The sequence below is a fragment of the Monopterus albus genome, unplaced genomic scaffold (assembly GCF_001952655.1).
Source record: "Monopterus albus unplaced genomic scaffold, M_albus_1.0 scaffold121.1, whole genome shotgun sequence".
NCBI classification, from domain to species: domain Eukaryota; kingdom Metazoa; phylum Chordata; class Actinopteri; order Synbranchiformes; family Synbranchidae; genus Monopterus; species Monopterus albus.
In genome coordinates, this window is record NW_018128001.1 from 1,559,422 (window position 1) to 1,580,428 (window position 21,007).

The 21,007-nt window shown below is 46.6% G+C and overlaps 1 protein-coding gene across 1 annotated transcript in view; it reads left to right on the forward strand.

Annotated features, from left to right (window-relative positions):
• The window catches only part of LOC109966915 (E3 ubiquitin-protein ligase RNF123-like), a 66,610-nt gene that overhangs the window by 34,547 nt on the left and 11,056 nt on the right, over positions 1-21,007 (forward strand). The window contains exons 4-5 of the mRNA XM_020612161.1: positions 5,832-6,055; positions 20,656-20,750. Of these exons, the coding sequence (XP_020467817.1) occupies positions 5,832-6,055; positions 20,656-20,750 (319 nt within the window). The remainder of the gene's footprint in view (positions 1-5,831; positions 6,056-20,655; positions 20,751-21,007) is intronic.

Below are 21,007 nucleotides of genomic sequence, written 5' to 3' on the forward strand. Positions count from 1 at the left end.
AGATTAATGAGTGGAGTAGAGGTGGACGTTTTCAGGGCACAGCAACAGGTCTTTGAGAGCCAGAATTCTTGCTGTTTCTCAGGTGTTCAAATACTTATGTTCAGCAGTGTAAGACAAATAAATTCTTTAAAAATCATACAATGTGATTTCCTGAAATTTTTTTTTAAATTCTGTCTGTCAGAGTGGGAATGCACCTACAATGTGAATTTCAGACCCCTCCACGATTTCTAAGTGGGAGGACTTGCAAAATCGCAGGGTGTTCAAATACTTCTGTACCTCACTGTAAGTTGTTGCCTCATATCCCACATTGTTCCCTGTGGTTGCAGGTCTGTTTTAGTCAAGTCACAGGACCTCGTTCTTACCTCAGTATTCATGATGTTGTGTTCACTGTACTTGCAGACGGAGCTCATTTGCGTCTGTTTTTACGCCCCTGTGCCGGTGATAGCCATCCGTCTGTACGGCCCATTCTTGTTTACGTGATATCTCGGGAACACCTTGAGGAAATTTCTTCAAATTTGGCACAAGTGTGAACTTGGACTCAGTGATGAACTGATTAGATTTTGACCTCACTTCTGTCCCATACCTGTGAATTTGCCTGGTTGGCGGAGGCGTACAACCATGAATCGGTAATTCAAGTAACGTTCTGTCTTCTTAGTGGTGCTGCCAGCCTCGCCCACTTTGGTCCAGGCCGAAACATCTGAACAGCTGTTGGAACATTTTGATGAAATGTGTTCAGACGTTCATGCTCCCCTCAGGATGACCTGGGGCAACGTCGGTGCTCCTCTGACTTGACATCACGAAGCTGACATCTGTGGCTGTAAGTGGAGTATAAATCAGGATGGTGCTGAGCCTTTTAGCTTGATTGGTGGTTTGGGGTATTTATAGGATGTTTGTTTGGGCAGCTGCTTGTATTTGTTCTGTACCATATGATTCTACTGCCTGCACAAATGAAGGCACTGGAAACTAACTTCACTACACTGCTAAGAGACACACACACTTTGGGACTTTAAAGGCACTCACCTTTCTATGAAATTCATTTCATGTTCTCCTACAGGTCCTCTGCTAGCTCACTCTAAATATCAGTGTGTATTGATTAGTTCAGTCTCTGTTTTGGGCTTTCTCTCTGCTGACAGCGCTGTGTGGCATTGTCCTCTTCATCTGTCTTCTCATGCCCAAGCAAACATTTACACAGATGAGGCACCTGGGCCCTGTGCCTGACTGCACGACTCGTTTCTCTTCTCAGTCATGATGATGAGCTTATGTTTCATTGCAGGAAAGGTATCTGAATCCTGTGCTCTGTTTGTTCATGTTGCATTTCACTAGCGAGGACGTCACCTGGTGTGTCTCTGTCCAAACACACTGCACAGAAAGCAGAGCTGACACCACACACACACACCTGCCGCTGGTCCTTGGCCTGTTGAGTGTGTCTCAGGTCACAAGGCCACGACCCCCCTCCTGACTGAATTAATGCTAACAGGCTGCTGTGCGTGCTCCCAATGTTTAGAGGGAGGATGCTGTTTTACCAGTTCTGGTCTTGACCTGCCTGGTTGGCATCATCAACCTTTAAGGAACCTTTACTTTACAGTTACAGATGCAGTCACAAGCTCCTGCAGCTCATTTAAATCTTCTCTAGTTATGTCAAGATGAGGATGGGACATCACCCATCCCTGTGCAGCCCGGTTGCTTGTTCTAACACATGCACACACACATGCTGGACATATTCCTCTCTAAGAGAGGACAGCAGTGTTTGTAACACAGCAGCAAGCAGGTTGTAAGAAATCAGTTCGGTTTGAAACCCACTGACATGGTTACTACAGACATGTCTTTCACATAACTTACACAACATGCATGTTAGTGTTAGAAAAGCTAGAGCGCTGCTGTTGCTGCCTGTGACCTGTACAGAGCTGCTGACTCGTCACTTTCAGCAGAACTTGATGTCTTACAGCTTCCTCTGAGTCGAGACTGTGTTCAGTGTGTGTCTTCACTGTCACTGCACGTGTGTGTCTTACTTCATTTGTGTGTGTGGTTCAATCAAAGTCACACAGCAGATGCACACACTTCCATCTCTATGGTGACACACACACACACACACACACACGACCAGCCCAGTGTACTGTGTGTTACTTTAGGCAGTTACGTTAATAGGGTCTGCTGAACATGAACAACACACACGCCTTTGTTGTCTCTCAACATCTTTGCCATCACACTGAGATCTGATCCCATCACACACTGACACACTCCATCATCACGCTCACCAACACAGACGGCCATAAGGGAAACCCGGGTTACCATAAACAACAGGCTCCATGTTGGCTTTGACAGGTGCTCATCCATCATGTGGTAAAACGGGCAAAGTCCTCTTTTGTCTTTTTACGGACATTTCCCGGCAGATATTCATTTGTCCATTGTTGTTTTGACTCTTCATTCATGTTGAAGTCATTTTCATTTGACCCGTGTCTATCTGAGCGTGTTGCCCTTTTATTGCTTTATAATTAAGCAGGAAACACACAAAGGACCCGTGTCGACTTGGAGCACAGGCGTCTGACAGAGACACAGTCGGTGACATTTTCCAGCCGAATGCTGACTCACACTGGTCCTCATTTTTACCAAAACACCTCAAAAGACGTTTGCTTCATCGTTTTCTCCTCCTTTTCCCTTCGTTTGGGTTCATCGGGCTGCTGATGATTTCACTTCTGCATGATGGAAACCAGAGGCCAGGTAGGAGAGGGTGTGTGTGTGAGGGCTGCTGTAATGAGAAGGTCAGAGGAGATTCGACAGGAAAATGTCACAGTGTTTCCCCAGCGGTCACTCTGGAGTCCTGCTGGGGGGGACACAGGTGACCTGTCAGCGCCGACCACTGAGCGCCACACACACGTCTGGCCAGGCAGCAGAGTGGCAGGTGGGCTATTAAAGAAAAGATCAGAGCCAGTCAGAGTGGCCAGGACGACCAAGCACAGACATGTTTTAACATTAAAGCTGCAAATTGGTGCGTTTATGTGGAGGATTCTATTTCAGCAAAAGTCTCATGTTGGTGATGTGAGCTTTTAACCTCTGATATGTACCTCAGGCACCTAAAATGACTTGGGTAGATAGGTGGATATCAGCTATTGGGAACATGCATAGAGTTAATATATTCAGTATATCTTTGTGTCAGAGTCGGGGCTGCTGAGGACAAAGACAGTGATAGAGTGAGGAAACAGAAGTGAAGAAGAAAATGTGAAACTGTTAATTTCATCAACAAAACCCAGCCCGACAAATATTTGTTGGCTACCTTTTCTTGTAGCTGTAACCATGGTAACTGTACACAAGAAGGATGGAAGCAGTTGGAATCTCAGAACGCTTAGAAGATAGAGGAGATGAAAAATGTATCACGGAGTAAAGTGAGACTGAATGAACACAGATGAAACGCGACAGGAGGGCTGAGAAGTCATTACAGTCTTCACCTGAGCTAACCTCTGTCAGCTCTATATTTCTCCTGCTTTGGTGTGAGATGGGTTTATGTAGCAGCATGAATTTAAAGGCACATCTAGGAGTCAGAGTGATCACTGACTAAGCTCTGGCCTCCTAGCTGTTGCTAATCAGCCTTTCTCTTCTGGAAGGAACATACCGTAACCCAGCAGTTTGGGAGGAACCTGGGCCATTTGACCGTAGCACACACGACCTGGTTGTTATTCTTGTGTGCACGTGGCTCACATTTCAGTTCCATCTGTGCATGTGTGGCAGTTTAGGAGCTCAGCGGTGTTCACACCGGAGCCGGGTACATGGCGCTGACACACACGGACACAAAGATCAGAGCTGAGCGTTGAGGCCTGAGATGTGGACACGGCCTGAGTGACAGCCATAAAATACTAGAACATAAGACTGAGGCGAGTGCTGACTGGTCAGCGTTGGTTCGTCCCCAGTAGTGTAAAGTAGTGAACATGTCAGACTCTGCTTTCAGTTCACTACACTTTTCTTTGTACACTGCCAAAGCACAGCAGCGAACATCTCAGGGCGCTTTATGTAGTCAGGTCTAGACCTCACAGGATTATAAAGAGAAACCCAACAAACACCCCGTGAGCGGCACTTGGCGAAAGGGGGGAGGACAAACTTAACAGAAGAACCTAATACATTTACGCTCACCTCAGCTGGCGACAGTAAAGAGATTGAGCTGCAGCGTGCACGGGGAGTGATCATGTCCTACATGTTGATAACTGAGTATGTGAGTGACTGGGGTCTGTTGGCCAGGTGTGTGTTTGCCTTTAGCTTGTTGTGCTGGAGCTTAAAGAGGCGGTTGGTGGGAATTGGCACCTGCAGCCAACAGCATGTGTGTGTTGGTGTGTGTGTGTTTAAGGCACCTCTTCATCCTTAGCTTCATCCTTCAAGCATAATATGATGGGATGCTGTGAGCTCACAGGACACAGCTCACATGCTGTGTTCCATTTCAGTTTGTCCTAAAGACTAACATTCCTCTCCATTCATGTGATCTAAGTGGTGCCAGTGACATGTTGTTCCTGAATATGGCTCTTGATTTACATTTATTTAAAAGTAATGTTGGTACATTTGGTCATGTTTGAATGTACCGCTGAGCTGAAGCTGACCTGAAAGCTTCCTCCATGTTTCCCTGCTGTCTTGATAAATCCAGTAGAAAATGCATTTCCACAGCCCACCAGTACAGAGCAGAGTCCCCACCCTGCTTCTCCCTCTGTACTCATTATTTTAGCATGGTGCTAGTGCCACTGTTTGAGAACAATAGTTCCCCGACACAGTTGTGAAAACCTCCTGCAGAATTACACTTCCTCTGTGTGTGTGTTTGTGTGACTTTGACTGTAGCAGCAAAAGAGGCAAGAACAGTGAGAGAGAGAGCAGAGAATCAGCCATAGGAAGAAACCGTGAGAGAGAGAGAGAGAGTGAGTGAGTGAGTGAGTGGGCCTCGGGTGCCGCGGAGAGTCCCGCTGTAAAAGATTGATGCAGAGAGGTTGGACTGAGTGGTGCTGCAAGAGAGAGCAGAGACGAGGTGGGCAGTTTCATTTCACAGACAGCTTCATCAGAACAAAAAGACAGGTGAAAGGTGACAAGAAGAGAAGGAGTGGATTGTGCACCGTGGAGGCTGTGAGTCAGACTGTCACTGTGTAAAAAGCAGCACTGAGTTGTGAAAATACAAGAAGGCAGCGGTTCTTTGGTTGGTTCAGTTCCAGATGAGATCTTGTGGAGAAGCTACAGCATGACGGGAGGTGTTGGTGAAATGTGGGCCTATCAACGTGGACACGTCAGCGCCTGTCTGGAAACACCGGCGTCATGTTTACACACTGACAACTGACAGCGTGAGCTCACATCTGCAGTGAACACACTGCTGTGAGCCTCTTTAGCATGTTTAGCTTGTGTTTATGGAACATCTTCACTCTCACACATCACATGTTCACTTCCTGCTGGGTTGTTTTCATCCTGCATTCACTCTGATCTGCTCCCACTTTAAAAAGCCGCCTTGTTACTCATTTTATCATGTTTCACTGTTTCTGACAAAGGCAAATGCCTTCCAGACAAAAACAACTAAAGATGGAAATGGAGCCAGTTGAGCAGAAACAGTGTATTCAACTACATTTGCTGGAGTGATTTAAAAGGTGTTAGTGATTCTGTGAAACCCTGGTCTCTGTTGGACTTGATCCAGACCCTGGGAACACTCCGACAAGCCCAGGATGTCTCTGCTCCCTGTAGCTGCTCTGCACAAACAGTGAATCTGTTGTGTTTGGTTGCTTTTAGGTTGTGTTATTAGAAACAATACAAAAGAACTCTGGGTAAGTGTGTTAAGGTGACACTTTGTTGTTTCTCCCTCTGCCCCCACCCTCTCTCAGGGTATCTCGAGCTGCCTCCGTCCTGCTCTCGGACCCCTGTTTCCAGCTCCACTCCATCCAGCACTTGTTGGGAGAGGGGGGGGACTCTTCCAGCTCGTCAGCAGCGGTCAGCTCCACGGCCCGCCCGGCAGTTGGCTCTTTGGGTTCGTCTGTGACCCCTCCTATCTCGTCAGCTGCTGGAAACACAGGCTCTTCAGAACGCAAGCACTTCTCCCTCCACTCATGTGAGTAAAACACAGTGCTGGACCAGACCGGTTCATTGAATGTTATGCAAGTAGAGAAAGTCTTGGTTTGTTGGTTTTCCACCTGAGGACGTGTAGGTGTTGGAGAGTACTGCTGCAGGTGCTTTAAAACTATGAAGCTTTTCGTGTCTCCAGATAAAGCTGTGTTGCTGTTTCCTGAACTCGATTTGATCTTTGTGCCAGGTGAGCTATCTGCTGGCGTGTGCACGTGGGCAGGTTCATGTCTGCCAGGCAAACAGTTAAACAAAGTGTGAAGCTGAAAGTGTGCTGGCAGGAGAGAGTGCAGAGTGCCCTGTCTCACCCTCCACGCCGTCATCAGCCAGGAAATGAACTTTAGGTGTTAGAGCCTGAGGACAACTGCTCAGCAGAAACTCAGGTCCTGGATTGTTTGAGGCCAGGGGGTTGCTAAACAAGTAGTCACACATTATGTTTGCTGCTGAGTAACTGATTCCAGGTGAACTTGCCCAACACTGTTCAGGAAACATTTGGACCTACGAGCATAACGCACTGCAATCCTTCATCCAGCTGTCAGAGCTCCAGGTGCATGGTGGGTAATGTACAGTAGGCCTCAGGTTGGATTTAGGAAGAAGAACACGTGGAATAAAAAAGCTGATTTATATCCTTTTAAAACCCTGTCCACTGTGAGTCGAGTGTCTCCATTACCAGCAGCAGCAGGATGAGCAGTCAGCACCTCCTGTGTACAGTGTCCCCATCGATGTGCAGACAACAGGGGTGTGATGATGAACTTATGATTTCACATGCGTCTCTTAGACCTTAGGACAGTGCATGAACTGTGCATGAGGTTCTAACTTCTAACTGAAGCTGGGTGTGTGACCTTCTGTGTTATTTTCACCGCACTAAACGGTGACATCATCCAGGAAAGGCACTGCATTGGCCAGTCACGTACTGGTGATGATTGGGACGTGGACGCCTACAAGAGAAACACTGTTGTTTACTTTGTTAGCATGAGCGCTCACCGCTATTCACTTCCTCTGCCCTGTGATTTAAAGTTGAGAGGGAACACCCTGCGGCAGAGACTGGTCCCCCTGAAGGACAAAACAGGACATAAACACAGTGATGTGGTGTATGCAATTAAGTGTAGTCAGGAGTGTAACGACTTGTACTTTGGTAAAACTAACCAGCCGCTTCACAAACACATGGCCCAACACAGGAGGGCCAACTCCAGTGGACCAGAGTCAGCAGTCCACCTCCACCTGAAGGACAGAGGACATTCTTTTGAGGACAGTGAAGTCCAGATCCTCTCCAGAGTCATTAAGGGACATTGTTGGCCTTCTAAGGACTGAAACACCACCGAAGGGGATAAATATCTCCGGCTCAACACCAGTCAGTCAGAGCTGATGAAGCCTCTTGGATGAGAGGTGAAACGTCTTCGACCTAGAAATCTAGTCCAGTTGAATTTTGAAGTTTTTTCAGTTTACTATGACCTGGATGACTGAGAATCTGCACAGACATACTCCTTTACACTGGCTGCCGCTCTTGTTCGGTTACTGACTGTTCTGTTACTGACTGTTCTGTACTGACATCATAAGACAGCATTTGCCTCAATGGGAACTGTCGTCGCCACACCCCTGACAGACACCTGTCGCTGGATCACTGTGATACTGAAGGAAACTTAAAAAACAGGAGGCTTCTCTCTGCGGCCTCTTCTCCTCTGATGTCTCCATGGATTTATGGAGGTTTGTTCTGTTCCTTAGAGCGTGTAAATCACATTGAATCTAAAAGTGTATGTATAGTGTGTGTGTTCAGATTAGACTGTGGTTTTTGGCATGAAGTAGCTGCACTCAGTACAATTGGAAAGTGACAGTGATGTGTGCTGAATACCAGTTATTGCTCTGTAGATTGTGGAGAGCAGCATGACTGAAGATCATAGAGATATACGGTGTGTGTATGTTAATGGGAGGATTAGATTCTGTAGGACCAGGCAGCTGCAGCACTGAGCTGTGACACACACATCAGGACAGTCCCAGAAATTTAAATCCATGTAGTATCTACTGTTCAAGTGAATGAGTGAATGCTGGGCTGCACTTTGGAAGCAGGCCCACTGTGGTCCTGATGTGATTTCTGCTTAGGGCTGCAGCAGCCACAGTGCTCTGCTTGTACACAACGAAGGGACAGTCAGGTGAACTTCACCAGGCTTAGTTACCGCTCTCGTCCCACAGTATTTAATGGTGCATGTGCGTGTTTTTGTGCGCCAGTGAAGACCTGTTGAGGTGTTCTCTGCTGTGTTTGTGGAGCCTGACAGAGGGGTACAGTTGGTACAGTCATTGTTTCTCCTCTGTAGGATCGTTTGCACAAAGTAGGAGGCTGGAAGAAGACGCGCGATTGAGGCATGAGACAGAAAGGCGGGGGTCACAGCCTGCAGCACACAGAGTAGTTAGCTACCTAACGTCCAGACAGACTCTGTAACAGCCAGCCCAGTTTGTGTTTTCTTTTTCTTCATTTCACTACCAACATTCCTTCTGACTCATAGCAGGAGCTCCACTTAACACAGTAGTTGCACATTTGTACTGATTGTACACAATCACATGTGAGTGAACAGCTGCTGGAGAACAAATGGTCTGTGGCCATCCAGCAGTTAATTAAAGCATTAAAACAGACAACACTGCCAGCAACACTGCCATGAATGCTGCATATACTCCTGGGGGATAAATGGCTTCTTATCCAACCAGAGTGTAGACCAGTGGCTCCAGTGTGACACAGATCTCCCCATGGCCTTCTGGTTCATTCACTGACACTCTGAGGACCCTTGTCAGCTGTCCATACTAACATTTACTGTCTTGCCCCTAAACCATTAAGCAGTTTGAACAAGTAAAGTCTCTGCATGCGTTTCTTAAAAAGAATCCATATTTACAGTGAACCAACTTTCTAATGATGCTCCTTAGTGTAATCCCCAGTTTGATCTGGTTTGAGCGCAGCGCTAACTCCAGCCACAAATCTGTGTCACGGGGCTTCGTGGAGTTTCATGTTGCACTATACATTCAGTCAGAAAATACTGAGTGATGAACTGCGTTTAAAACTACATCTCACCCACACACAGAGGGCAGAGGGAAGGCGAAGGCTGCCTGAACCAAGGAGCCACAAATGACAGCTGGACTCGACAAGGCGCAGCGCAGAGACGTACAGCTGAGTTGTTTACTATCTAACAATATGCAGACAGGCCCTCCTGTGTGCGAGGAGACGACACACTGACTCAGGAGTGGCACTCTACAGACACACATGTTGTACTTTCACTACTGAATAATCAGAATGAATGAGCTGCATTGTAAAAGTGATTGTCGGTCTGTTGTGTGTGTCACTGTGTCTGCATGTGCTGCAGGCTGTGTCCCTTGCTGCTGGTGTTGATAGCTGGTGCCCTGGAGTCCAGCTTCGCCACAGGGGATGGCCTGGTCACTGCAGCATCCCCCTCTGTTGCTGTGGCAACAGAAGCCATTTCCATCATCACCTTGAGCAGCATCATCTGGGGGATGTGTGTCTGTGTGCGAGTGGGGGTCGCACTGGACTGATTTCCGCTGCTTCTGTCAGTCTTCTCCTTTCATAAACAGGGTGTAACCCTTTATGATGTTGGGCCTCACAGCTGTGTGCTCTCAGCTCCCTCCCCCTGTGTGAACGAGCTGCTCTTCCTGCTCTGTGATTGTCCTCCAGGTTCATTATCAGCTCTGGGTTTCTGCCACCGATCGATGTTCAGCTGTGACCTGATTAAGAGGAAACACTTCACGCTCATCATAGTGTTTGCAGTGTGCAGAGTTTTCCTCGTGTGTGTGGTTTCACTGTTTTCTGCACATATTCGTATCAGTCTGAGCAGCGACCGAGTGGGTCTCCAGCCCCTCCTGCTGGTTCTCCAGTCGGTGCCATTAAACCACTGTAGCTCCAGTCAAGGCTCAGACAGTGGAAACCTGATGTTTGTGTTAGCGTCATCATGTCAGGGAGGTCACAGCCTCCTCACCCCTCCACACACACCTAAGTCGGCGATGTGTGGATGTTGTCTGTTTGCACTGCACTGTGTCACTTTCATCAATACGTCCACATTTCTGCTGAGACCTGTTGGGTGTAAACTGGCTGATGAGCTGTTTATGCCTGGGGGTTGGTTTACCCTGAACGTGCCACCCTCACCCCTCACCTCTCTGGCTGATGCCTTCTGAACTCCCACTGCATGCTGTGTGTCTGTGTGCGCTCCTGAGGCTTCCTGCCATCTGGCATCTCTCTGCTACTGCTGCTCCTCAGCCTTTCTCCGTCTGCATTTGTCATCTCGTGTTTTTGTCCTTTTGCTTCGTTGCCCCAAGGCCCCAGTGTTCTTGTTATTGTCTGGGTTCACTCTCTCTTTCAGCTCCTCTGACCTCTTCTCTTTCCTTCTTTTGTTTTCTCCTTTCTCCTCCTCACTTGTTCACTTCTTTTCTTGTCCTTGTTTCTGGTTTCTCTGCTCTGTTCTGTCATGATTTTCTCTTTTAAGCGTTACTCTTCTCCTCCCTTTTGTTTCCTTTCGGGACCTCTGAAGTTCACCGATTAACACAACCTCTCTCATTAGGTTCATCTGTCCCAAATCATGTACAAACCTCCATGTATCATTTTGCAGAGTGAAAGTTGTCGGTAGGTGGATTTTTTTTCCAGTCAGGCTAGCTGTTTCCCCAGTTTAGTCTTTGTGTTAAGCTAAGCTAGCCAGCTGCCAGCATGCAGGCATGCCTCTCCGAGACAAAGGGGAAGGAGATGTCTCATCGTGTCAGACTGTTTCTGGAGCTGTGACTCAGTCCCATCTGCACAGATCCTGGACCAGGGAGATCCACTGTCCCTGGACAAAAGTCCTGTAGTCAAAGCCAACAGGATGTACTGTGCTGGTTTGTTCCTTTAGAAAACTCAGGTTAAATTCAACCTGACTTCAACAGACTGAGCTGCAGCATTTCCTTTGTGTTCGGCTGATGAACACACACCATCCAGCCGCTGTCACAGTGAAATCAGGTGCTGGGATGTATGTCTGTTCTTGTCTGTGAAGAGTCTGTTGTGTGACGTCATGTCAGAATACTGACAGGAGGGAATCCTGCTTATTGTAGAGGATGGGTTGGTTTGTGTGTGTGCATTCAGTTCTAATGTGTGTGTTGGTGGAGTTACTCTGTTCCCTCCAGCCCTGAATGTATTATAGATGAGACCCGAGCAACGTTCTTTAGAAGCTACCAAGAAAGCGAGGCAGGGATGGAAAAAGGAGGCTGCATTTCACGCACAGGCTCTGGCACATTAACATCCAGCCCGGTGTCTTTTCCTACAGAGCTGCAGACGCCTCATTTCACCTAATAAAATCCACAAGTCAGCAGAACTGGAGTGACTATGGAGCATGCTGTGCATTAGTGGTTGTCAGCTGTGCTGGGGATCAAAGCAGAGCTGGGCTGTGGCATCGAGTGGAGATGGCACCAAATATTTATTCCATTTTTAAAGAGAGAGCGGTTTTGGAAGCAGCAGCTCCACAGATCACATTCAGGAGCTTTCTGCTCAGAGGCTGCATGTGGAGTCAGTCAGTTATATATGTGCTATTTTTAGCTCTGTGGAGGGCAGTGTCTGTTGGTCAGCGTGACTACCAGCAGCTTAATACTTAGAAAGTTAGTAATCCAGTTGTTTTATGTCTTTTTAAACCGATTGTTTACCAAGCTCACGTGATAGCCACTGAACTCGGGCCATGCAGTGTAACCACAGAATCTGTCGTCTGCACACAGCACGTGTTCTGTCCGCTGCCTTTGTGCATTTTAGTTGGTAGCTAAACAAAAATAAGATCAAGTCTGTTTGGGTTATTTACAGCTGAAACGGTCGATCAACAGAAAAATAATCACAACCCTGTAAACGGTGTTTCAGCCACTCCCCGGTCCCAGCAGCTTTATGCCACCCCCACTGTTCCCAGCGTAAGCACAACAACTATGAACAAGGCTGCTGAGTTTACGATGGTTCAGCTTTTTCAGCTGGCCACCGTGTAGCCATGGCAACCACAGACACCTGATACGGGAGCTGGATTTACTTGAATGTCGGGGTAATGTGAACCGCAGGACGAAGCGCCTGCTTGTTCATTCTGTCACATGTGTCATATCTGGAAACATTTTTCTGTCAAGCCTCAATGGTAGATGTTTTCAATTCGCATTTAAATTGAGCCTTGTAGGCATCTGCAGTATGTGGTCGTCAGTAGGGGGATAACATATCTCTGGGCCCTCGAACCCTCACTTTGTATAAAGGGCATTTAGTCACCTGTGGAATCATTAGACCACCAATCAAATCTCCACCTGTGTTCCTTGGTGGAGCCTCACTAACAGCATAGCATCATGGGCGCAGCTTGAACAAACATAAACCAGGTTTGACAGGTCAGCAGTAGAACAGAGTAGTGTCTGTAGCTGTATGCAGCCCAACAACACTCAAACTTCACAACAGGAAGTCTGCGTAGGTTTCCACTCTGCCCACTCTGAACACGCACAATGTGTCACTGTGTGGTATGTGTGTCACTGTGTGACTGCGATAACGGCCCATGTGCTGTGGTCGAATCACTCCAAAGCCACATTTCATCTGTATCTGGTTCTAGTGTGATTCCAAGGAAACTGATGGCAGAACTTTATTGATCACCTGTAACTTCAGTTATTCATAACAGATCACTGCATATGACTCATTTCTGCCATTGCACCATCCTCTTTGGATACATTCATGCCTCAGTGGTTGTGACACCATGTCAAAGACAAACCAGCGTTCGCTACGAAACCTTAAGAAGAATTACCAGAAGTTGTAAAATGAGGATATAAACAAAGCAAGAAAAATAGACTGACCCTGAGGCCTGTGTGAGTAGGAGGTGGTGTTAATGAATGAATATCTGTAGCGTGGGAAAAAACATGGCCTTTATGCACACTCATGCACGCACTTACAAACTCCAACAAATCAAAATCAAATCAAATTTTATTTGTATAGCGCCAAATCACAACAAAAGTCATCTCAGGACACTTTACAAGGTCTAGACCTTACTGTTATCAATATTATTACATAGGGAAAACCCAACAATCCCCCTTGAGCACCACTTGGCGACAGTGGGGAGGAAAAACTCCCTTTAACAGAAGAAACCTCCCACAGACCCCAGCTCTTGGCGGGCGGCCTTCTGCCTCGACCGGTTGGGGTGAGTGGATAGAGGAGAGACAAAAGAAGAAAAGCAACAAGACACAACAATCAAACACTGATCAGGTCGATGTGGCCGGTGACTGCTCATCAGAGATGTAGAGCTCCAGGGCCAGGGCCCTGGGTGGGGGGCAGACACAGTCTCTATGGGGTACTGGGAGCGTTGGGTGGGTAGCAGCTGCAAGGAGACAGCAGAGAGGCGTGTAAGACTGTGACCCTGCATCCTGGACTCAACTCTGGGTTGTCATAATTTAGGTTGTAAAACAAACTCGTCCAGATTTCTAGATAAGAGAGCCGCACCACCCAAAGTGGGATGGATGCCGTCTCTGCTAATCAGACCAGGTTTTCCCCAAAATGTTTTCCAGCAAGTGTAAAATCACACAAAACAAACAAACATCTCAGTTCCTGTGTCAGCACACTGCGTCACTAGCAGCCATTAGAAACTCCATCTATTACCTACACCGCTTATCCTGAATAGGATTGCGGGGGGGGTCCAGTCTGGATCAGTTGATGTCGGCAGTCGGCAGACAAACCCGTCATGTGTGATGTGTAAAGACTAGTCTTCAGATCCAGTCACTGCCAGTCGATCTCAAAGATTTTTAAAGATGTTTGATATTTGTGACTGATAACATAACGTGCATATCACCTGAGGGAAATGACAAAAGGTAAAGACTGAAGAATGTCAGTTAAAAGGACTGTTGGGTGAAAGTGCGCAGGGCAGCTGCAGTAGACAACAAGTGGACTGAAGTGTGTGGCAGGACTGATGAAGTCCAGTTCCCTGTGTAGACTCTGCAGTGTGTCCACACCTCTCCACCTTGCATATACACAGTGGAAGCTACCGGTTGGCATCCATGTTTGTTTAGGAAAAAGAACGCATGAGAACTGATGTGATCTCACAAAATCTGCAGGCTTGTCTTCAGCCAGACGTTCCAGTGGTTGCCAGACAATGGGTCCATGTTGTCACCAGAGTTTACCCTGTGTGCTTCCCGTGCACATAGTGATAGGACGTGTATACTAACTGATACAGCCCCCATCATCAGCATCAAGCATTTAAATAAACCACACGTTCCTGCATGCTAATGGTGTGGCTGTGGACAAACCACACAACAATACAACACTCTCACGGTCATCACAGGACAGTGTGGTCACAACATTCTGAAGAAATATTTTCAGCACATAGAGTATCTCAGTAATCGCAGCGAGACATCTGAGCAGGGTCCCACAGACAACCAAGTGAGACAACCGCAGTAGGACAGCAGGCTGATTAGTGAAGCTGGAGCTCTGTGCATTTCCCTGCGGAGGGCTTCGAGGCAGCGGGCAGGAAGCAAGCTTACACACTGCTAGGCCTCTGTCTTATGGACTAGAAGCCAGTCAGCAGCGTGCTGTATTAGCGCCCAGCTCTCTGTCTCATATAAAAACAAGTCATGATTTCAATTTCACTTTCAAGAAGTGGATTTATTGAGGAAGACTCCACTTGCCAGCATCAGCTGAAGGCTTTCTCCCTGAATACTGAGAACGCCTTTCACTCCTGAGTTGTTTCTGTGTATCAACAAACACTTCAGACAAAAGCTTGTTTTTGTAGCTGCAGAGCCGACGTGACGCTTTGAATGTACATGAGTATTTGACTATTCCTCATTCATTTCCTTTGGAAATAGCAATGCATAAATTCACACAGGGCTGTTTATGATACATGCTGCCTGCAGGGGAACAGGTGAGGTAGCAGGATACACCTGGGCATCAGACAACAGATTGAGGTGAATGATGATAATGTTATAGACGTTTTCGTTTTTGGACTATTCTTTAAGCAGCAGGTAAACAGTCAGACACGGGGTGAATAGAAAAGCCCCACAGTCCTTTGCAGCAGGTGTTGGACCGGTGGGTCATCATCCTCAGCTGAATTTTGTTTACCGCTGATTAGGTTGTGTTAGCATGCTAATATGCTACTACAAGGTTTGTGACAGTGATAAACATTGTAAACACTGGCATGTTAGCATTTAGCTGTGTCTCAGCACAGCGTAGCAGAGCTGCTGCTGTGGCTGCACACAGCCTGACTTTCTGACCTCCTTTTCAACTCTCATCTTATTTTATCTCATGAAGCTTCTGCTGAAACGACTGCTCTTTGAGGGATTCGCTGTCTACGTGCTGAACCTTCCCTCAGTCGGAGACCTTTTCTCTCACCGAGCAGCTGCAGAAGGTCACTGCTGTTCTGCTGCCATCTTGCTCCTGCTTGAACTTTCTCTTTGTCTGCTCCATTTATTCATCTCCTGCCTTCTCCCTTTTTTATCTCTATACACTCACCTTCTCACTTGATGGCTTTCGATTTGTCTTTCCATTTTCTGCCTCTTTAATCTCCCCTCCCTCCCACCCCCCGCCTCTCTCCTACAATCAGACAGATTCTCTTTCACACGAGCAGCCCTTCTTTCAGCCGAGCGGCCCTAGCACCCCTCTCTGGGCTGTGATATTGGCTTGTTGGAGAGCTGCCATGTTGATTTGCAGTGAGACAGTACTATCGCAACACATGACAGGAATATGGAGGGGGAGACACCAGGGGCAGAGTAACAGGGGCAGATGGGTAAAACCAGACTAAACAGAGGGACGTTAGTGCTGGTACACTGTCAACTGAAAGCATTCAGTGAGAAATAGATTGGAGAGAAGAATGATGGACAGAAGAGAAGAGACAGTTTGGCTGTTTGCTCTCGATGCCAGGAAGAGCCTTCCTCGGCTCCTCACAGTTACTATGCTGAAGCTGATTCTGAGAGTCATTACTGAGCTGAGAACAAACGCAGCGTGGAAATCAGGAAAATCAAATCCAATTTGAACAGAAGGTGGCTGCAGAAATGCAAGCTGATTCTGTTTCTTCATGGCGTCTCCCTACACTTTGATTTGAAAGGTCTTCTTAGGATTTTTGTTCTATTTGGTGAAAACGACCAGAACACCATCAGGGACATGTTTGTTTTGGATAAGGATAATCACTTTATTTGGCCAAGTATGTTACACACAAGGAATTTGTTTCCAGAACCGGATTCTGATCTGTTTAAGTGGAAAGTTGTGTCCTGAAGTCTGTGATGCTTCAGGGGAAATCTGTGAATTAAAGCCAATCGTCACAGAATCCTGGAGGCAGGTGTTCAGGCTGTAAAGGAAACAACCACTTCATTTATGTGTGTTGTTCCGCACTGTTCTCCCACAATGCACTTGGCAGGAGATGGAGGAGCAGCTCACAGCTGGAAGTTTTTAAAGTAAATGTGGTTGGTGGTGAAACTTCTTCAGGAAATAACCTCCTAAAACACAAAGAACTGTTATGGCTTGGGGCAAATGTTTTGTTGATGATTAAATTTAATTGGCAGCTTCATGCATCATTTCTTCTGAGTAGCAACTGTGTTGTTCTGTAACGGGACAGTGTCGAGGTGATGATGATGATGCTCTGAGCTCCTCCCCTCCCTTCTCAAAAGTCAACATTTGTAGATACAAACAGAGAGAAAGAAATGAAGGCCAGAGAAAGTCGGGGCTTGAAATGAGGCAGAGAGTGGAAAACATGTAAACATTTCATCATGTCAGTTCAGCTAAGTCGCATAAATTCACCTTCACACTTTGTCCAAACAAGCTGTTGCCCTGTCAGACACGTACTGTTAAAGACGTCACTTCAAGGGTATCAGAAGGTTTTCCTTTAAAAGTCCAACATAGGTTTGTTAGAATAACATATAAAAGCTTCCATGAATCATGTACACATTGAATTGCAACTGCATCACTGACCAAGTCTGCTAAGAGGCAGCTCAGAGGTGTAGGAACAGACACGAACGTATATGGAAATGTCTGGATTATCATCATGAGGAGCAGGGACAGTGAGGTTTCTGTCTAATTCCTCCCACATGCATTTGATGCACATTGATGAAATACCTGTTCCAACAGTGAAAACATGATAGTACAATCAGGAACATGAAGAGCACGTCGTGAATTTGTATATTGTTGGAGATGATCGTCACTTCTGCTCCGACCACCTGTGTCTTTTTTACTGGCCCCATTTGTCAAGCCATCAGTGCAGACCGAAGTCCAGGGACCTGTCTCCGTCAGCTTCACACAGAAGACAGAGAGACAAAAACGGGACGAAGACAAACACAAGAAAAACAGCATAAAGCATAACAAAGAAATTGTATAATCATAACATAGTAATAATAAGAGTAATTCTGGCAGACAAACCAGAGCCATGGCTCCAGTACGGCTGAAACTAAATGAAAGCAATGTTCAGTTAGAAAAGAAAAAAACAAACCAACGTGCTGGTTCATCTGGTTTTCATGTCAGTTTTGCAGTAAGGCTAAAGTATTGAATAAAGTACTGAAGTACTTAAAAACCTCACGTCTGCATGGTGCAGAAACAGAATGCAGTTCTCTGAAACCTGTTTAGTCAGTTACATCGTCAGTGTTGGTGAATACACCACCGGACTGAAAGATTGCAGTGCTGCAATGTTTTGTTCACCTGACAGTGATTTGTGGCACAGTAGTGAGTAAATGTCAATGAAGCCTGTGATGATAACGTAGGGGCAGCGTCATGCGCAGCAAGCCCCAGTTTACAGACAGTCAGTGAGACGTCCATCAGTCGTTCATGAAGCGAATTTGGCTTTAGAAATAAGACAAGGAACTAAATGCTTCACCTTTGCCATGTAAATGTTCACATTGGCAAACCTTGTCCTCTGCCTTCTCTCTAGCTGCTCCATCTTCTTCCTTTGGGCCCACAACCATCAGCCCTGGGCTCTGTGGATCATTTGGAAGAATTTAGAAACATCATACATCTCTCTGTGCGCATCACCAGGCCACAGTGAGATCTGAAAATCAAAAATTGAAACATTTACTTTGGTCAGCTGGCCACTGGTCAGGGAAGTTAAGCGGAGCCCTCTAACCACAGCAGCGGCTTCAGTGGCCGACAGGGAAATGGGCAGTGATTCTCCAGAGTCCTCCATTCCCGCTTCTTCCATTGAGGGTATAAAGTAGGCTTTTTACTGTGGTTATTCCACTTCCTGTCCCTACTGAGACCAGAAAATCCAGTACTCTGCTGACGGCCGCCCGGACAAGGCTCTTTATAAGCCCAGTTATTACCAGAACTCACTTAAGGGCAGGTCTGAGTCTTTGTTCATGGTATGCACTAGCCTTTCTGCTTCCGTGACCACAGGTGCAGCAGTCCTCGTGACCTACAACAAGTCCCAAAGCAACCCCGGAAAGCCTTCCACTGAAGCCCAAGAGCTACTGGTATCAACCATCACAATGAGCCCTGGGAACCTGCTGCATGTTCACAGCTCCACAAAGTCTCTTCCAGGTTGAGGGCTCTCACTGAAAACCAGCGTTTATAGCAACAGGCTTATTGTGCATTGTCCCTGTTAAATAAACCACAAATTAAACATTTGGAATTCAGTTTGAAACAGATTCCCAGGCAGCGCGGTGCTTCCGCCTGGATTAGTCGGCTAACATCTCTGCAGCAGAGTAGACCTCACTGGGTCAGACATGCGATCTGGTTTGTTCACGTCATCTGATCAGAAAAAAACTCCTGGTGCAGTTGGAACCTAATCTGGCTTGTTCACATCATCTGATCAGAAAAAAAACTCCTGGTGCAGTTGGAACCTCTGAGGGAGACAGAGTTCCTGCTTCACTCCCATTGCAGCAGTCACTGGTCACTTCATCTAACTTTTTGTAGCTCCGAGTGCAGACCTCTCTTCTTTTGAAGCTCAGTAGTCACCTCACCTCGTGGTTTTGGTTGGTCCTGTTTATTACACCTGAACTGTCTCATGCCAAAGCTCCGGCAACACTGACCATCACTAAGCAGCATGGTCCAAGTTCCTTGTGGGAAGGAGTCCGTGTTACAGCGTAGCTAGTGCCCAGATAGTCTTCTGGACATCGTTTGGCCTTTGTGTCCTTCTGATTCTCAGTCACTACTGGTGTGCAGACACATTTTCTTTGAATTTGGTTATGTCTACCTGATGTAATCTTTTTTAAAGCCTGGGTTTCGGAGTGCAAGCCTGTCTGTGAAGGTTCTCAGTGATCCGGGCTGTACAGCTAGACGCACCAAGCCTAGACTGTGTTGTTTGATTCAGCCCATGCACGTGAACTGTGACCTGGATGACTGAGCTCAGGTTAAAATCTGGACTAAGTGGAGTTGAATCACCACTTGTTGTCACATTGATCATGCAGTTTACCTGTAAATGTCCAGTATCAGTCCCAGTGTACTACAAAGATGCTCTGAAGTGAAGCGGATGCTGTACATGAGTGTTTGTTTTGTGGCTGAAAGTTGTAATTGGATTGCAGTGACATACTTTGTTATTTTAGCTCTGCCTTGGAGGTTTATATCTGGCTGTAAAAGGATCTATGGAGCACGGCATTGCCCACATTCAGGAGTCGCTTCCTGTGTCAGGCCTCAGATCAGCTGACTGAGAATTGATCAGTTTCACAGATGTGGACCACACATTTGGCTCATCTTGGTTTATTCAAGAGTTTTACTAATGAACGCAGAGTAAATGTCAAAGGCAAGTTTCGAAGAATTTATGACCTAAAATAAGGTTTCATGTTTATAGTTTGTTCTTGAGAATTATTTTAATTACATTTTAGGTCAAGACTCCTCACAGCACATCTTCATTAACACCATTAACTTGCAGAGTAGAGTCCGTCATCTGAACAGAGACTCATAAATTAGACAAGCCAAGAGAAAGGGGACATAATAAACAGAGACATAACAAGTTAATGCATAAAACATGTGTCGATGTCTTATACTAGTTATGTCTCTTAGCAGTAAATCCCTCCGTACTTCACAGGTACACACACTGTGCCTTCACAACCACAGCAAAAGCAACAGAGACACTGAACATAAGTCAGAAGTAGCTGCTTACATATATTATGATTCACTGTGGCGACCTCTAACAGTAACGGCCGAAAGAAGAAGAAGCTGCTTACATGTATTATTCAGTTTCCATCAATTCCTCCTCCCAGAAAACATCCTGTGTTTTGTATTAAAGGAGTTCAAATCTCCACAGATTGTACTTTCTCTGTGGATGAAGACTCACAGTTTGAGACTAAATAATTCTCATCTTCAGGTTTTGGGCTCTGCTGTGCACATTTCACATCACTTCCTTCAATAACTTAAAAAATGTCTTGTTTACTTCCTGGGCCAAGTCAGAGCCTTCGTTTCCATGGTCACAGCGATGAAGGTGCTTTGTAAAGGGCCGACAGGATATGGAGTGTTTTGTCCTGCTCATACTGGAGCACAGGAGCAGGTTTTCATTGAAGGAAAGTACAGAAAGCCACTAAAAATCTTTTTCACTGTGTCTTCCTGGGGGTGTCGGCTCTCCCCATCCAAACACATGAGAGGAAACCTGCCCCTGCTTTGCTCTGACGTGTAGCTGCCATAAAAACAGTGGCAGAGCAGTCCTGGTACTAACAGGCCGGTGTGTTTCCTGCCCACAGACACAGACTACATCAGTGAGGAGGAGAAGCAGAAGGTGGAGCTGATGTTGGCGTTTCTCACAGAGGAGTCTCAACAGGCTGCTGCCAGCACAGCTGTAAGTATCCACACGTTATGATGGGGGCCTCGTTCTGCAGGTCTGTAGAGAAGCGTTGGCTGAACCATTTAGGGGAAGAAGACACAATGTTGAGTCCCAGCTGAAGTTGGACAAACTGACCCCGTCGCCCCCTAATGTGAACCTTGGTCAGGAGAAAGCATTTCCTCCCTTGTCCCTCCTTTCTTCCTCTCTGCAGTGGAAATCTGATCCCTTACTTTCCCCCAGACTCCACCACAGAGCTGAGCTGGCTGGAGAGA